At 39.7% G+C, this 18366-nt stretch overlaps 1 protein-coding gene across 2 annotated transcripts in view; it reads left to right on the plus strand.

Moving 5' to 3' along the window:
• Positions 1-18366, plus strand: part of ptenb (phosphatase and tensin homolog B) — a 161949-nt gene that overhangs the window by 54380 nt on the left and 89203 nt on the right. For both annotated transcript variants that reach the window (XM_068052523.1, XM_068052524.1), the window contains exon 2: positions 6872-6956. In XM_068052523.1, the coding sequence (XP_067908624.1) occupies positions 6872-6956 (85 nt within the window). The remainder of the gene's footprint in view (positions 1-6871; positions 6957-18366) is intronic.

Below are 18366 nucleotides of genomic sequence, written 5' to 3' on the forward strand. Positions count from 1 at the left end.
TGTATGGTCTTCGCAAATGTGAAGGAATCCTTCACCGTGTATGTGGAGAACTCACTCAAAACTGGTTGTAACAATTCGCCGAACCATTTGGCCAGTTCACATTGTGCAGAACCGATCATAGATACGATAGGGCGTAGAGGGACATCACGTTTGTGTATCTTGGATTCTTACAGTTCCACGTGCTAGAAGATTGGCCTTATCAGCAACCTCGTAAATAGGGTCCAAGCCATTTGCTCACCATGCAAGCTTGATGCTGAAATAGGGCAAATTGAAGACATCCTGCGTGACAATGGCTACCCTGATCAGATCATTTTTCGCTATATATCATGCAAACTTGTGAACGGGCCTAAGGGCATCATTTTCGGCCCTGAAAAGTGCCCAGTCTACCTCAAATTACCCTGGAAGGGTAATGTATCCCAAGCATTTGAGCAACAGGTGAAGCTAGCTGTTTCACGCTGCTACTATGCAGTAGCAACATGTGTGCTGTTCACCACTAACAGGATGCTGCCATCAAGCCAAAAAGACGCCCTGCCTTTCACACAAATGAGCAATGTGATGAATGAATTTCAATGCCAGTGATGCTAGGTATATAGGCCATACCTCCCAAAAAACTGGCAGATCGTATCAAACATGTCCCTTCTGCCGTTTGCAGCAGGCAAGGTACAGGCAGTACCCTACCAGCCCTTGCTTGCAAAACTCAAAACACAGTGTCCAACATTAGATGTGATTCCGCGATTGGACAACATTTGCTAAATAATTCTTTCTGTGCTAAGAATTAAGCTGACAACCAATTTATGATTGTCAGTAGGGCCCGTAGTGTGACGCATTTGCAAGTGCTGGAAGCTAGATATATTAATACACAGGTCCCTGTTCTTTGCAGACAGAAAGAACATGGACACACATTGCCCCTGTTTCAACTGAACAAAATAAGTGACAGCCATTCGCTGGTTCATTCCTCAGGGCAATGCCTTGACCAATCAGAGTCCAGCTGCTCGGTTTAAATTTCAGACAAAGCTTGGCAGTTAACTGTCAGTCATCATAAACTGGTGCATTCTCCATGGCAACACCTCTACCAATCAGTTCACTTGCCAACCATTCAACACTCTCTTATGCAGTATGTTATTGTTTTCCCTTTCATTCGTATTCTTGCATATTGTCCTGATGAGTGCAAGACGAAAAGCTTTGGCAACATATCTCTATTTTTAGCAAAAATTAAACCCTTGTAACAGCATGCAGCTGCAGCAAGTAATTAAGGGAAACGGAAAGTTGGCCTTTATTGCGAGGGGATGGAATATAGAAGTAGGGAAGTCTTGCTACAACTGTACAGGATGTTGGTAAGTTCACCCCTAGAGTATTGTATACAGTTTTCATCACATTATAAGGAGGAGGGATATACTTGCATTGAAAGCAGTTCAGAGAAGGTTTGCTAGGTTGATTCCTGGGATGAAGGTGTTGTCTAATGAGGAAAGGTTGGGCCAAACTCATTGGAGTTTAGGAGAATGCGAGTTGATCTTATTGAAACATGTAAGATTCTGAGGGGCCGTGACAGGGCAGATGCTGAGAGGACGTTTTCCCCTTGTGGATGAATTAGAACCGGGGAGGGGCATAGTTTTAGAATAGGGGGTCACCCATTTGAGACCGAGATGAGGACAAATTTCTTCTCTGAGGGTCGTGAATCTTTGGAATTCTCTGCCCAAGAGAGCTATGGTGGTTGAATCAGTGAATATATTCAAGGCTGAGATAGACAGATGTTTGAACTATAGGGAGTCAAGAGTTATTGGGAACGGGCAGTAAAATGGAGTTGAGGCCAAGATCAGATCAGCTATGATCTTATTGAATGGTGGAGCAGGCTTGATGGACTACATGACCTATTCCTGCTCCTATTTCTTCTCTTCTGGTAGAGGTTACCGAGATATGGAGGGGTGAGAATATGGAGGGATTTGAAAACAAGGATGAGTATTTTCAAATCAGTGTTGCTGGCCTGGGAGCCAATTTAGGCCAGCGAACGCATAGTTGATGGGTGAAAGGAACTTGGTATGAGTTAGGATATGGGCAGCAGAGTTTTACGTGAGCTCAAGTTTATGGAGGGTTGAAAATTGGGAACTGGCCAGGAGAATCCTGCAATCGTCGAGTCTAGAGCTAACGAAGACATGGATGGGGTTTCCAGCAGCAGATGCAGAGGTGGGGCTCAAGCAGTCGTGTTATGGAGGTGGAAATTGGCAGTCTAAGTGATGGTACACATGTGGTCAGAAGCTGAGCCCGTCGAATAGGATGCCAGAGTTGTGATCAGTTTGGTTCACCCTTATAGTTACCAGGGAGAGGGAAGGATTGGTAGCTAAGTTTGTTGTAGGGACCGAGGACAATGCTTTTCATTTTCCCAATATTTAGTTTTAGGATATTTCTGCTCATTTCATTCATTAGGGGATGTCTGACCAGCAGAGTGATTGGAGGATTATGCATAGGATTGCAGGCACAGATTTGCTGCATGTTCCTTGTGATGTGCAGTAAAATGATTGGTTCACATTAGCTGAAGCAGCTGACAGCAGTTGTCATTTATTCCCAGATTCAGAACTACCAATCAAAATGAACAAAGGTAATGGTAGTTTCCCATGTTAATGACCACTGCCCAGTATCTCTGGGCAGGACATGCTAATTCTGACCCAAAAGGGTGCAGTTTATGCCCACGGCCAGACTATATTGGAAAATCAAGAGATATTGTCTTGTGAACGAGGCGAGAGCAATGCACTGTCAATTCAGTCCCATCGCTCCACAGGTCACAGCATATTATTGAAGTTTTCCCACCCAACCAGAAAACAGCCAAATTAAACACACTCTCGTAAGCTCCCAGAATAAAACAGGCCAAACCAGGTATCTTTAGACAACAACAAGTTAACTCTTTATGAAAAAAACTAAACTTTAAATACTATTAAGATAAACTTATGTTTAAAGACTTTATATCTATTTTAACCTAACTCCCTTATTCACACACACACACACTCAAAAATAAACGGTTAACCGTTTAAAATTTTTTTAAAAAATGAGCTGTTTCTTAAGAATAAGTAAGTAAATAACTGAGTTATAAGTCTTTCTGGGTTGTGTTCCTGATGGGTGAGGTATCCTAGTGTAAAAAAATAATCAGATGCCCATCGTAGTCTGCACGTGGATTTGATGAAAGTCTTTTCTTGATAGGCATTCAAAGCATTTCGGCTGCAGCAGGTGTCGGACAACTCTTTCAACACTGGGTATAATGACAGGTTTATGTTTGGATTTTAAAATTGGTAGATTTCAGTCAAAGCTTTAATGCGAATTCCAGAAAACATAATCAGTCAGGAGAGATTCAATCTTGAAGCAAAGACTCTTTAGATTGGAAGTAAAGAAAAAGGAATTTTGCTACCTCCAGCAGTACGAATGTTCTCTTCAAAAGGGATTTTTACTCCTTAGGCAATTAACACAGGCTGTGACTCATTGTAGAATTTCTGTTGAGAGAATTCTCTTCTTTCAAGGCAAGCACACTTTGCTGGTATTTCGCTCAAAACTGGTTTTAGCTGGTTTCTACACAGTCAAATTGAAACATTACACTGTGATCTTACTCTCCTGCTGTTGCCTAGGTAACAGGTGCAGCTGGCACACTGCTTCTTGGTTTTTAAAGGCACACTGTTTTTAAAAAGTCTTAAAGGCATACTGTTTTAATCAGATGAGAAAATAGTTCTGTGACAATTGCTTGTGATTTTTTTTGTTTCCATTGATTTAATTTCAAGGTCTTGACACGCTGAGTATATGCTTGTCTTCCTTATCTGACCAGCACTCTTATGGGCAAAATGCCTTTGTTCTTAGCTGTTGATGTTGAGAGAGACCAACAGCTTTCATTTCACCACTAGGCCAGGAAAATCATTCCTATATATTCATGTTTAATTTTATGAGCAAGAGCTTGCATGTACATGTATTTGATAAAACACAATAAGGTTGTAATTGATTTTTATTTTAAATTAAAATGCTGAGGTTGTGTTATAGAAGTGAATTTTACTATGGAACATGTGACATTTCCTTTTATACATAAAAACCCCCCCAAAAAAACACCAAATGCATGTTATGTGATTGTGTCAAGCACACTTGAGGTAACAGCTGTGTTAAATCCTGTTTGTACTTGAAATTTTGAAATCCAGTTAGAGTCCTGCTGCCCTACCAATGGAAGACTGCTTTTGGGAAACTGGTCAATGGAGACTAAGGTGGTTATAATGTTTGTCGAGGTTAGATCATTATCTGTCAGTAACGCAGTCCCGCCATGTCTGTAGTTCTGGTAGTTTTATACTACAGGGATAAATGTTAGCATACCTAATGAATTCCTTTGTTCTGCTTCAGTTAACTCCATGGGATCTTTCACATGAGCAGACTAATGTAGCTCTTTGCTTCATGTGCTTTTGCAGTGCTCCATTCCAGAATGATATTTAAATCCGTGCTAATGATTTAAAAAATAAGATTGAAGTTGATATGCAAAGTACCTGCTCAGGATAATTGTGATTCATTTTAGATTACACATGCCAGCTAGGTTTCCCCTTTTTGTGTAGAATGCAAGTTTATGGAAGTACAATACAATAAAAATGTTACATCACTTCTAATTAAAATCAGTATGGTCCTCAAACTGTTCCACTGAATTATCGAGGACTATTTTTTTGTTTGAGGTTTTTTGAAATTGAGTTTTAATTAGCGAGACTGAATCAAAATGAGAGCTGCTGAGTATCTGTGTGAGGCAGGTGACTGTCCATACATGGTATGCAACATTGTCAGTCCTGTCATTCAGAAGTGTAATATTATGTTCCGGGAACCAAGACACAGACATTGTGGCCTTTGAGGCATCTTGCAGAGCTGCAAGATCATCTAATGTTAAGACTATGTACTGGATCGTCCTAGAATGCAGAGATAACCCTCAGCTTCTCATCATTCCAAAGTGTCTTTTTAAACTCCTCTCACTTGCCTCCTCTGCCCTCACCTCCAACAACAATTACAAGGAGCTCATATACTTCTTTGTCACTAAGATTATCACTTCTGCTGCTTCCCTCCTTCAGCTCACCAAGCCAAGGTTCCCAACTGCTCTAGCCCTGAACTCGTACCTTTCTCTAGTTTTTCCACAACTCCCCTCATGCCCTCTCTGAGCTCATCCTGTCCACAAGACCCACCTTTTACTTCCTTGACACCATTCCCACCAAACAGCTAACGACCCAACTTCCCTGCCTCACCATGTTAACTGACACTACCCTCTCCTCAGGTACTGCTCCCCTCCAAACCTGTTGTCATCATTCCCTCTGCAAAAAAAAAAACCTACTCTTGATCCCTGTGTCCTTGCAAACTGGTGCCCCATCTCCAACCTCCCTTTCTTGAACAAGTTGTTGCCAGTTCTAATGAAAGGTCAACAACCTGAAACATTAACTCTGTTTCTATCTCTACAGATGCTAGCAGACCAGCTGAGTATTTCCAGTGTTTTCTGTTTTTATTTCATTCTTATCTATCCAGCTGTAGCTGGAGATTCACCTGCAATGTCTTTTCTTCCTGCTCCCCTATCATTACCTCTGGAGTCCTGCAAGGATCGATCCTCAGACCCCCTTATTTGTCATCTACATGCTGCCTCTTGGCGACATCATCTGCAAACCGTGTCAGGTTCCATATGTATACAGGCGATACCCAGTTCCACCTCACCCTTGCCTCTCTTGACTCCCGCTAATCTCTATGATTTGTCACACTGCTTGAATGATGTTCCTGGTGTGTTGCTGACCCACAACATACATCCTCCAAGTATAGAACTGCATCTACATTAGGGGTTAAAAAGTGAATACATCAGGGACTAGTAAGGATTCCATTATTTGCTTGAATTTAAATTTCAGGACTGATTCTTGAATTTGTGGGATTTGTTTCAGAGGTTGGGACATTTCCACTTCAGCCATTTCTTTGAAACAACTGTTCATGTGCAAAGTTCCTGATGGTTTGTGACAGTTTCTGTACCTTTACTGGTTGAGAAAGGTCTGCACAGGCCAGTGAACATAAGTAACTTTGGTCTGTACAACCAGGTGAGGGCAGTCAGTGTACTGATGGTCAAAAAGGATTGTCACCTCTACCAATGAATCTGTGTTCTTAATGTACAATTTTACATTTATAAGCTGAGGTCGTGCGGTTTACTTAAACACAAGCTGATTTTTGTAGCAAAGTTGTGCAAATAGTGGTCTTCCCTATTTATCCTCACTTTTTTATTCCACTCTCGCCCTTTCTCCCTCCCCCCTCATGCTTTTTTTTTGTTGCATGTGTCTCCATTTTTCGTGCTCATTCTCAGCTGAGTTTGGGTCAACAGTTTTCATCTAATCAGGATGCTGAATGCATATTTAACTAAGTGCTATTTTTATATCTTCAGTGAGCTACAAAAATAGTCAGATGGTTGACGTGCAGTGATGAATTAGTATTCAGTAGGTAGCCTACAGTATTGAACAGCTTAAACTATTTTCACATGATGAAATGAAGGGACATGCAATTCTATGGGAAATAGATTACTAAAACACATTAATTTGTACTCTATCGTACTTTGCTTACTTGGAACATTGTGAACCAGATCCTTTCAATTGCTAACAGTTTCAATATAAAGTACATAAATAGCATTTACATTGATAACCTAGTTCTTTTAGAAGGTCGGTTCTATTGCACTGCTTCATTTGTAGGTAGTGTGCATTCTATCCAAACACAGTGAAGAAATAAATCTGTACAAATTAGTAAATTCAATAATGTGCATTTTGAGTGTTGCTGCAAAAAAAAATGTTTTTTAATGTGTATTCGTTGTAGTGGTATAGTTTGTGTCGCAAATTTTGTTGTTGATCTTAACCTACATAATCAGATATTTATCCAAACATCATTGCCATGGGATTTCCAGCTGAGAGACTTGAAGGCGTCTACAGAAATAACATTGATGATGTAGTAAAGTAAGTATTTGTATTCAGAAGCTATTTCGTTTTTAATTGTGAATCTTGAAAGTTTTTCTCAACAATTGAAGATGGAGAGCTGTTAGTGCCAGTCCTTATGGAAACTGGCACACTTGTTTTAAAAAAAAATATATTTTATGTTAAGCTTAAAATGCACACCCTCATGATGTCTCAATTCTCATTTTCATATGCACTTATTTCACAGGGAAGGGAATTGTTTTTAAATTTGTGGTTTGTTGCTTTTCGAAGATCTTCCTGCTCCATAATTTAAATTGTCAAAGTTTTACATTTCTAGAAAGGTATTTACACTTTTTTGTTAGAGCCCTGGAATTTTGTGGTTGTATATTAATTAAGTTAAAGAATCATTTAATGTTGTGTTTTATTGCAGTAATTTTTTAAAAAGGGGATACTGTAAAAGTATAAAAACTACTACTTTGTCTTTTTTTCTCCTCCTAGTTATTGGTTTGTCCCATAAATCTCCAGGTTTTTGGCTCTAACGACACTCTGTCCATTTGAGATCCATTTTTTCCTAAAAAGTTCTTCTGGTTGGCTTAAAATTTATGAAATAAATTAGTGCAGTTTGAATTGACCATGTCATTACATCAAGTCAGCTGCCTTTTTATGACCACCTCCACAAAAGAAAGAGCAGAGAATGAAAATTTGCCGAAGGCCCAGTAGAAGTTGCCACTGAAATTAGTTGCTTGTTTTTGAAAATACAGGCTGAATGGTGTACCTTTTGCTGTTCTTATATTTAATATGTAAAATTACTGTATTAATCTTACCGATGAGATGGTATTCATTGAGTTTTGAGTAGTTCTTGTAACATAACCACTAAAAATGTAGTTATGTAACAAAAGAATATATCAATGGCAGCTATCCATGCATGCCAGAACATTTCTGTGCTTTCCTTTGCAGTAAAGCAAAGTAATTTGCTGTTTGTAATTCTGACATGTTCCTTCAGTAGTCCTTTCTAAAGCATTTTTAAAATTGTCTGGAATGATAGTGAAGCTGTACTGTAAATTAATTAATTGTCGTTTTCTTTGGCTAGACCTCTAGTTGTTCCATCAAAGTCTACATTGGCTGAACTTGGTTTTGCAGCATATGTAATGTCTTGTTGATCTCTTCTGGGAGGGAAGTGGCTTAACCTCCATGTGTCACCCTGGGCATTTGGTACATTTGATCGTGCAAGTTCACTGGAAGTGTGGGTGCCAACCTGTCATCCCACAATTTGTTAGTGCAGCATGTTGGAGCATTCCTGAGAGTGACTCCAAAGTAAGATGCTGTTTTTGGATGGTGGCTCTTCACAAAAGTGAAATGTCCCAATGCACCAAATGTTTCATGTTTATACTCTAACACAGCTGCACAAATTCAAACTGCTTTCCTGAGGAATGCGTGAGCGTCGACAGTCATGGAACATGTTATTAATTTTATTTTGTCTCGACCTACTGGACCCACTGTAGTGTGCAGGCTAGGACAGTTCTTGCTCATTGCAGCAGGAAAATATATCCCAAATTTTGCAGCCTGATTATCTGTTCAGAAAATTTGGAAGATAGCTGTGGTTCATTTCTCCAGTTGAACAGTTAATATATGGGCTATATCTGAAGCTGAGAAAAAAAAAGTCTATGTTGGTGTATTTCTCCACATGAGGCACCTTGTCTAATCCCACTGCCCTGCTCACTTCCCAAATACTTAAATATTCCTTTTTTTTTCCAGCAACTATCTAATGCATAGAACTGTTACAGCACAGAAGAAGGCTGTTCAGCCTGTCAAGCCTGTGCCAGTTGTCTGCAAGAGTGATCCAGCTTGCTTCACTGCACCTCCGCGCTTTCCCTATAACCCTGCAATTTTTCTCCCTTCAAATACTTACCTAATTCCCTTTTGCATGACATAGGTTAGTGGAGACAAATTCAATTTTCAGGCAGTACATTCCAGATTATAAACCAGTCACCACGTAAAAAAAGTTCTTCCTGATATTGCCTTTGGTTCTTTTACCAATCTGCCCTCTAGTTTGAGACCCTTCTGCCAAAGTGAACAGTTTTTTATCTTCTCTGCTGAGACCTGTTATGATTTTGAACATCTCTATCAAATTTCCCCTCAACCACCTTCTCCAAGGAGAACAGTCCCAGCTTCTCCAATCTATTCACATAAATGAAGTCCCTGATCTCTGGGACCAATTCTAATGAATGTTTTCTGCATCCTCTCTAAGGCCTTCACATGCTTCCGAAAGTGCGATGCCCACAATCAGACACAATACTTCATTTGTAGCTGAACCAATGTTTTATAAAGGTTCATCATAACTTCTTTGCTTTTGTACTCTTATGCCCCAATTTTATAAAGCCCAGGATTCTTTATGCTTTTTTAACTGCTTTCTTGACCTGCCCTGCACATACACCTCCAAGTTTCTGTGTTCCTGCAGCCCTTTTGGAATTGTTCCCTTCAGTTTATATTGTTCTTTCTTCCTACCGAAATGTATCACTTCACACTTAACTGCATTAAATTTCATCTGCCATATGTCTGCCCATTCCACCAGTCTATGTCCTCTTTAAGTTTATCAACATCCTCTTCACAGTTCACAGCACTTTCAGGTTTTGTATCATCTGCAAATTTTGAAATTGTGCCTGTACATTTGTCTCTTTTATAATACTGATCAGATTACCCCTTAGGCTTCTCGGTTCCAGGGAATAAAAGTTCAACTTTTCATGCCTTTCAACATAACTATGATCAAGATTTTTTGTTTGCGCACTCCTACCGAGAAGACCACTTCAGGTATTGATCACTCTGCGAAAAAATGCTTTCTTGCATCAGTCTTTGAAATTGTTTTTACCAGGATGTACCTGTGCCCCATTGTCCTGCAGTTGTTGTTTAAAGTGAAATAGTGCCATTAACCATCTGTTCATCACTTTGAGTCATTCTATTTCTTTTCCTCTGTGTTTGTTCTTTCTCCATCCCTTTTAATGCTGTTCATCAGTAATATCTTCCATTTTTGAGGAAGGGTTTATACTCGCAGCATCGCTTTTTATTCTCTGCACAGATGTTGCTTGACTGCAAGCTTCCAGAATTTTATTTTATTTGGGATTTTTTATTTCTCTTGGTATCTTGTGTATCTGCTGTAAGAACCACTCTTTTTAAGACATTTCCTTTCAAGGCTGAAAATTTAAATTTTTCTAACTTTCCCTTCTGTCTTATTCCTTGGACACCAAAGATCAGCTTCGTAGCCTTCTGTTTACTGCTTGCTAGGGTTGGATAGTTGCCTTTTACCCGAGCAGCCAAACCTGAATGTAAAGCTCCATAAGGTTTTAGCATTGTGGCCTCATACTTAGAATCTACTGATTTGGCAAAACAGATTAGCAATCTTCTTGCTTTTTTGCTGCTTGGTATTGACTTGACATAGTTAATGTTGAATGTAGTATCACTTCCAGATATATCTTTGCTTCTCCCATATCTACTTTAACACTATTCCTTTAAGTTTCCCATTTTATTTATTCCAATGTCTAATGGCTTGCACTTGTCTTCATTGAATTTAATTTGTTAAAGTTCTGACAACTTCTAACTCCTTCACATCTTCATCAGACCAGACTGCCCCAAATTTGGTATGCAGTTCAGTGCAAAATTAAGAAATTGAAAGATGTAACTGGAGGAGAGGCTGAGAGAGATGTGGGAGTGATTACAATGACTTGCTGGTAACCTTTGAGTCAAAGTAGCAACCGGCAAAGCAAATAGTATCTCTGCTGTATTCCCACATCAGTAGAATATGTTTGAAGCAGTCATGCTGAAACTTAAAGGTATATATTTGCTAAGTGAAATAGAAAAGATTAATCTGGAGCACTAATTCACATGACTGCATGAGAAAGTAACATGGGTATAAACATGCGTGTAAACTGGAAAAGACCCAGTTCAGAACTCATCAGAAAGCATGCATTTTCACAGAGAAGTTACTAGCTGGAATAATCTTCCAAGTAGGAGCCAAAAACTTTGGAACCATTAAAAAGGCAATTTCATGCTGAGATAAAGTTTTTCAGTTTGGATGTTTCTTGGTTGGCATTCAGAATATCAACGGATCCTGATCCACTTTGCTTCCAGTGAAGCTATTCATTTGTTGGTGTCTCAGCTAATGCCAGTTGAGTGCTTCCAGAAACCTAAAATGGTGTGCATCTCTGGTATCTTAAAATGCTTTTTATAAAGTCCAGATTAAGACTTAAAACTCAAAGATGGAAGTATACTTCTTTCTCCTTCATTTTCCTTAAAATGCTGCTGCAAAAATTTGCACCTTTCCATAAATTATAGAATGGGAGTGTTCAAATAGCTTCTTGGAGCTGTTGATCATTTTCACCAAGATGTCAGCCTGCAGCCCCAAAAGTTTGTTCACTGCCACTTCCCTGGTGATTTTAATTGCTTCCCCATTGCTGGCTGAGCCTTCAGTTGCCAAAGCTTGAGTGCTGGAATTCCCTCCCTTAACTTCTCTGGCTCTCTTTCTCTCTCCTTTTAGACACTTCTTAAAACATACCTCTTTGACCGAGCTTTTAGCAATTTTTCCCCCAGTATCGCCTTATGTGGCTTGGTGTCAAATCCTGCTTTATAACGCTCCTATCAAGTGCCTAGGGATGTTTTATTACGTTAAAGACTCTCTAAGTACCAGTTGTTGGTACATAGTTAACAAAAGAAGAATTAAGATGGCGGTAGAACCACTAAGAAACAGATAATGTTTCAGGTAGTTTCAGAGCTGATGAAAGATCATGCACCTGAATCATTAACTCTTTCTTCACAGATGCTGCCTGACCTGCTGAGTAATTGCAGCATTTTCTGTTTTTACTTCAAATTTCCAGCATCCACGGTATTTTGTTTCTGTCACAGATGATGTGAAATAGCACAGATGCTGAATCAGTACTTTGCCTCAGTTTTCACCGAAGAAGCTGCCAAAGAGGAAATGACACCAGTAGAGAGGGCATATTACATTTGTTGAGTTAGAAAGGAGATGCTAGACAAACTAACCAAACTTGGAGGGCAAAAATCCGGTTTCAGGTGGATTGCACCCGCAAATGTTGACAAGAAATGAGGGAGGATATAGCAGAGGCACTGGTATCCCAATATAAAAATTCAATTGATAAAAGAATAGGGACAGAGGATTGGCAAGCAGGAAATGTAATTCTCAAAATACTGCGGATGCTGGGAATCTGAAATAAAAACAGAAAATGCTGGAAATACTCAGCAGCCAGGCAGCATCTGTGGAGGGAAGAACTGAATGAATGTTTCATGTGAAGATCTTTCATCAGAACTGGAAAAAGTTAGCGATTTAGCAGGTATTTACTTCTACAGTATTAAATATCTAACTTCTTGTTCTGACGAAAGATCATCAACTTGTAGTGTTTACTCTCTTTCTCTTCCCACAGATGCTGCTTGCCCTACTGAATGTTTCCAGCATTTTCTGTTTAATTCAAATGCAATTTCAAGCTTCAAAAGGGAGATGGAACTAATTCAGGAACCATAGAGCAGTTAGTTACCTTAATGTTAGTGATAGGAAAGGTACTAGAATCCTTGCTAAAATATAAGACAACAAAACATTTACGGCGGGAAAATGTATATTTTTTAATATCGGTATGCATTTCTAAATGTTAAATTTATATCAAACGATGGTTAAGACTTATTTGGAGCACTGTGCACAGTTCTGATCTCCATACTACACAAAGGATATTGGAATACTGGAGAAAGTGCAGAAAATATTGACCAAGATGTTACCAGAATTGAATGAGTGCAGCCATTGAGAAGGATTAAGCAAGCTGTCTCTCTTCTGGGCAAAAAGGAGACTAAGAGGAAACCTGATTGAGGTCTTCAGAATTAGTGGGGGCATACATCAGATGGCATACTTATTAGTGAAATCCAAATAAATAATTTAGGGGGAATTTCTTTTCACAGTGTAGTAAAAATGTTGGACTTACTGTCTCATGGAGTGGTTGAAGCAGATACGTTCAGGTATTTAAGGAGAGGCTTGATGCGTACAGGAGGGAGAATAGTATAGAACGATATGGAGAAGGGTGGGAGGAGATAATTTGGAGTGGGAAGAGGCTTGTGTGGATTATAAATGTTGGCATTGACCAGCTGGGCCAAATGGCCTATTTTTCTGGTGTAGATTCTATGTAATTCTGCTTGCTCTAACTACTCTGACATCTTTGCACCAGCAGTATTACATTTTACAGAACTTGCCAGTGTAACCACTGAAGTAGTTGAGCAGATTGAAACTCCGGTATTATGGTAACCTTGAATTAATCAAACAACTAATGTTCTACAGTATTAAATATCTAACTTCTTATTCTGACAAAAGATCATCAACTTGAAGTGTTTACACTCTCTTTCTCTTACCATAGATGTTACTTGCCCTACACTAGTCAAAATCCAGTACAAAATGCTATCTCTTTTAAATAAGTATTCCTCCATCAGGAAGATGATTTTGAATATCCAGTTATTACATATTGACAATACAGAAACAGGCTATTCTGCCGAGTAGGCGCATGCCAATGTTTATGTTCCAAACAAGCCTCCTCTTGGCCGCCTTCATCTAACTCCATAAATATATCTTTCTATTCCTTTCTCCCTTGTGTTTCTCCAGCTTCCCCTTAAATGCATCTGTGCTAATTATCTCAACTACTCATTGTGATAGTGAGTTCCACATTCTTATCATACTTTTGGTAAAGAAATTTCTCCTGAATTCCCTATTGAATTTATTAATGATTGTTGTTTTTACAGGCCTTAGTTCTGATCTCCACTGCAAGTGGGAACATTTTCTCTAATTCTACTCTTTAAAGCCCTTTCATCTTAAAGACCACTATGAGGTCACCATTCAGCCTTATTTTGTGCAGAGAAAAGAGCCTGAGCCTTTTCAGTGTTTCCTGATGGATATAACATCTCAGCTCCAGTATCATTCTAATAAATTCTTTCTTCACCTTCTCCCTTTATATGCTTTTCATAATATGGAGACCAGAACTGTTCATGGTACTCTTAAATGTGGTCTAACCAAGGTTCTAAACACATTTGTTGTAAGTTCTTTTCTAGAGGGACTGTATTGAAAAACAATGAAACCCAGTGTTTTGTTTAGCTTTTTTAATGGCCTTATTAAACTGCAACACTACTTTAGTGATTTGTGCATCTGTACTCCCAAATCTTCCTATTCCATTTAGACACTTATTTTCCAAGGAGCACGTGGCCTCCTTATTCTTCTACCAAAAATGACTAATAATTGTACCATCTGATTTAGTAGATATACTTAAATTGCAAATTTTGACACCGCACTTCATGCTACAGGTAGGGAGACAAATTTAAGTGAAATGTAGATTTCAGTAGTGTATTTGATAAGAGAATTTGGGAACTATGTTGAAAAAATACAGAACAGGAAGTTTGATGGAAGTTGCCTGGCTTATGCTATTACAAGCTTACACTGGTAGCATTATACAGTATTTTCTGCACTGTTGACTAGCATGTAGTTTGAAGCCAGTATAAGATATCTTCCTGTGGTTCAGGTTATCTAATGCAATATTGTCCATTAGAAATTGCTGACTGTATGTAAGAATTTTACTAGATGAAGCCTTTACAGCACTCGCACAATATTGGTACTGAGTGTGCATATTTAGTTAACAAACATCTTATTACCATTCAGTGATTAAGGAAGTAAAATGCTCAATGATCAAAAAACACTTGCACATTCTGCTTTTCCACTTAGCATCTTACCAACATACAAAAAGGTTAAAGTACACCTGCATATACCATGCAGATTAATATTGAGATCACATGCCCAAGAACTGTGTATATTACTCTTTGCTAATCAGAAATGCAATTAGCCGCATGCCTAATGGCGAACCTATTGGACAATACTGATCAAAATTGCTTAGTTTCTTTTTAATTGTTGAGAAAAGGGGTGATCCAAGTGTTTAAATGAGCTGTATATGAACTTGATTTGACCCATGTGTTGCATTGTCTAAGTTACTTCCTCCAGTTTCAAATCGGACATGGTACAATAGTACACGCGCTATTTGCTGGATTCCATTAACTAAGATTAAGTTGTAAACAATGGGCATAAATTTACTTGTGAAGACTAAAATATGATTGCATAAAATACTTAAGAATTATTTTTCTGTGTGGCTCATACAGCAACAGAAGTTCTCATGATGTCCAGACCAACATTTAGTCCTTAACCAAGATTGATTAACTGGTATGCAAAATGGTTGACATATTTATCTACATTATAACAGTTACTACACTTCAAAAAGTACTTGATTGGCTGTAAGTGCTTTGGGATGACCTTAAACTATGAAAGGTTCTACATAACTGCATGTTCTTTCCTTTCCAACATAGCAAATGTGCAAAAGCTGTCACAACCCCCCAAAAGTTGACATCTCAAAAAAACAACCCTTAATGCAGGCCTAAGAACAAGACCATTGCTTTCGGATAATTAAGTACAATCCCTTTTTATGACCAGAGATTTCATCAGTGTTTTGCATGTGCATTCCACAATTCAATAATTATTTGTCTGAGAACTAAAACCCAATATTCTTACCTATGACATGTAAAAACTCATTAAGAATGAGAGCACAATGGGACAAGGACCTGAAACTTAAGGTGCAAGTATGGGGGTCATTTTTTTTCATTTTCACAGTGTTTGATATCCGAACTTTGCAAAAAAATGAGTGTAAAATGTATTTGCAAGGAAGTCTGGGAGGATTATCATCTTTTTCCCCCCAACCCGAATACTGATTTTTTTTTTTTAACAATGCATTCTTGGTATATTTTCTAGTATCTCATTCTAATTCTACTGTAAGTCTGTCTTTGAAACCAAAAACGTTGAGTAGTGTATGCTAGATCCCCCCAAGTGTGTCTCATTACAGTATCAGCTGTGAAAAAGAGAACATTTTAGAAATACGAAAGTAAAATACTGCGGATGTTGGAAATCTGAAATAAAAATAGGCAGCATCTGTGGAGAGAAACAAAATTTAACATTTCAGGTCGATGACATTTCATCAGAACTGGGAAAAATTTGAAATGTAATAGGCTTTAAACCAGTGAAAGGGGAAGGGTGGAAAAAGAACAAAAGGGAAAGTCTATGATACAGTGGAAGACAGGAGATATTAAATGACTAAAGAGTTGGTGGTGCAGGGCCAAAGGGAGTGGTAATGGGAAAGTAAAGAAACAGTAGAGGTGTCCGGACGAGATGTGAATGGCAGAAAAATGAAGGGTTGCCATTAGGAAGCAAAAACGAGAACTTTTCAGAAATGCCTGAAACACTCTGAGGCCATCCCTTAAAATACAATTCAACACTTAATTGATTACATTGAATTACATAGGTGACAGGAGGAAATCTTTTCTCGCTCATCTTTGAAAGTGATGAGTTCAAGGACTTTCCCATCTATGCATACAGAGATCTTGGAGCAGAGTACACATCCCAGTAAAAAAAAAAATCCAACATTTGACTTCATACCATAGTTTGCACCTTTTTCATAAGACTGTAGGAGGCGTTAGAGCAAAAAACCTGTAATAAATGGAAGTAATGTTTCACCCGAGCCTTATGACACTTTGTAATCTCTTATTAAACCACAGCCTTTCTTGATCTTCCTCAGGAAAGCAAAATGTGGCCTGTTACTTAGATTATTTTCTGAGCATATGCAGTATCTGATGCACACGTCACACCAAGCCGAGGAACTAACTTAAAAGTGTGGTCCTTCTGTAGTTTGAGATCACTGGGATCCCCCTGAGGTTAGAAAACACAGCTGCCATCTGAGACACCAAGGGTATACATACCTGAAGCAGAAGAGGCCATTCAGCAGAAAGAAAGACAGACTTGCATTTATATGGTGCCTTTCATGGCCATCAGACGTCCCAAAGTGCATCACAGCCAATGAAGTACTTCTGGAAGTGTAGTCACTGTTGTAATGTAGGGAAATTCAGCAGCCAACACATTAAAATCCCACAACCAGCAATTTGACAATGACCAGATAATGTTTTTTGTTACTTTTTTGAGGAATAAATATTGGCCAGAACACCAGGGATACCTCTCTGCTCTTCTTCAAAATAGTGCCTTGTGTTCTTTTACGTCGATCTAAGAGGGCATGTAGGGTGTCATGCAGGCCCCACCTGCCAAGACTGAGGCACACATTATTTCGCCACATGAACATTAAAACTTAAAATTGTGGCTGGGAAGAAAAGAGGGCCTATCACAAGGAATTGCCAAGCCCCTGACTGGAAAGACATTTGCATGCCAGCAGACAGTGTTGGAAAGAGGGACCGAGTCCTTGCTTCCCCAATATGCAGAAGAAGTGGTCAAACCAGTTAAGTCACATACCTAACTGACTGTTGGGAGTTTTTTGAATTTGAACTTTGAGAGAAAAAAAATCAGACATCTCTTTGCTCCTGGACTGAAAAGACCTCTCTGCTGTGCTCTCATTGCACTCTCACCAGCTTCGGAAACCATTGAAGGAACATGAACCTCGAGAGAAAAGTCTCCGACAATAGACAAGGTTAGAGTCATAGAGGTCGGAATTTTGCGCTGCCCCAGCGGGTCGGATGGTGGCGTTGGGGCGGCATAAATTTGAGCGGCAGGCTCCGGGAGGCGCACCTGCCCCGATTTCGCCTCCGGACAAGTTTACCGAGGTCAGGTGGGGGGTGGGAAATGGCCAGATCACTTGAGGCTAATCAAGACCCTTAAGTGGTCACTTAAGGGCCCTCCCCTGCCTCCACGGGTATTTTACCCGTGGCAAGCGGGTGTGCTTTTTTTAAATTCATTCATGGGATGTAGGCATCGCTGGCCAGGACAGCGTTTATTGCCCATCCCTAATTGCCCTTGAGAAGGTGGTGGTGAGCTGCCTTCTTGAACCGTGTTGTAGCTTCACCAGGTTGACGCCTCATTTTGCCCTCCTGCACTCTTCATTGAACCAGGGTTGGTCTCCTGGCTTGATGGCAATGGTAAAGTGGGGGATATGCCGGGCCATGAGGTTACACGTTGTGGTTGAGTACAATTCTGCTGCGGCTGATGGCCCACAGCGCCTCATGGATGGCCAGTTTTGCATTGCTAGATCTGTTTGAAATCTATCCCATTTAGAATGGTGATAGTGCCACACAACACGATGGATGGTATCCTCAATGTGAAGGCGGGACTTCGTCTCCACAAGGACTGTGCGGTGGTCACTCCTACCAGTACAGTCAAGGACAGAAGCATCTGCAGCAGGCAGATTGGTGAGGACGGGTTTTTCCCTTGTGTTGGTTCCCCCACCACCTGCCGCAGTAGTGGTGCTCCCGAACCACTCTTGGTGATGGACATTGAAGTCCCCCACCCAGAGTACATTTTGTACCCTTGCCACCCTCGTGCTTCCTCCAAGTAGTGTTCAACATGGAGGAGTACTGAGTCATCAGCTGAGGGAGGGCAGTAGGTGGT

This window comes from Heterodontus francisci, chromosome 20, assembly GCF_036365525.1.
Source record: "Heterodontus francisci isolate sHetFra1 chromosome 20, sHetFra1.hap1, whole genome shotgun sequence".
NCBI classification, from domain to species: domain Eukaryota; kingdom Metazoa; phylum Chordata; class Chondrichthyes; order Heterodontiformes; family Heterodontidae; genus Heterodontus; species Heterodontus francisci.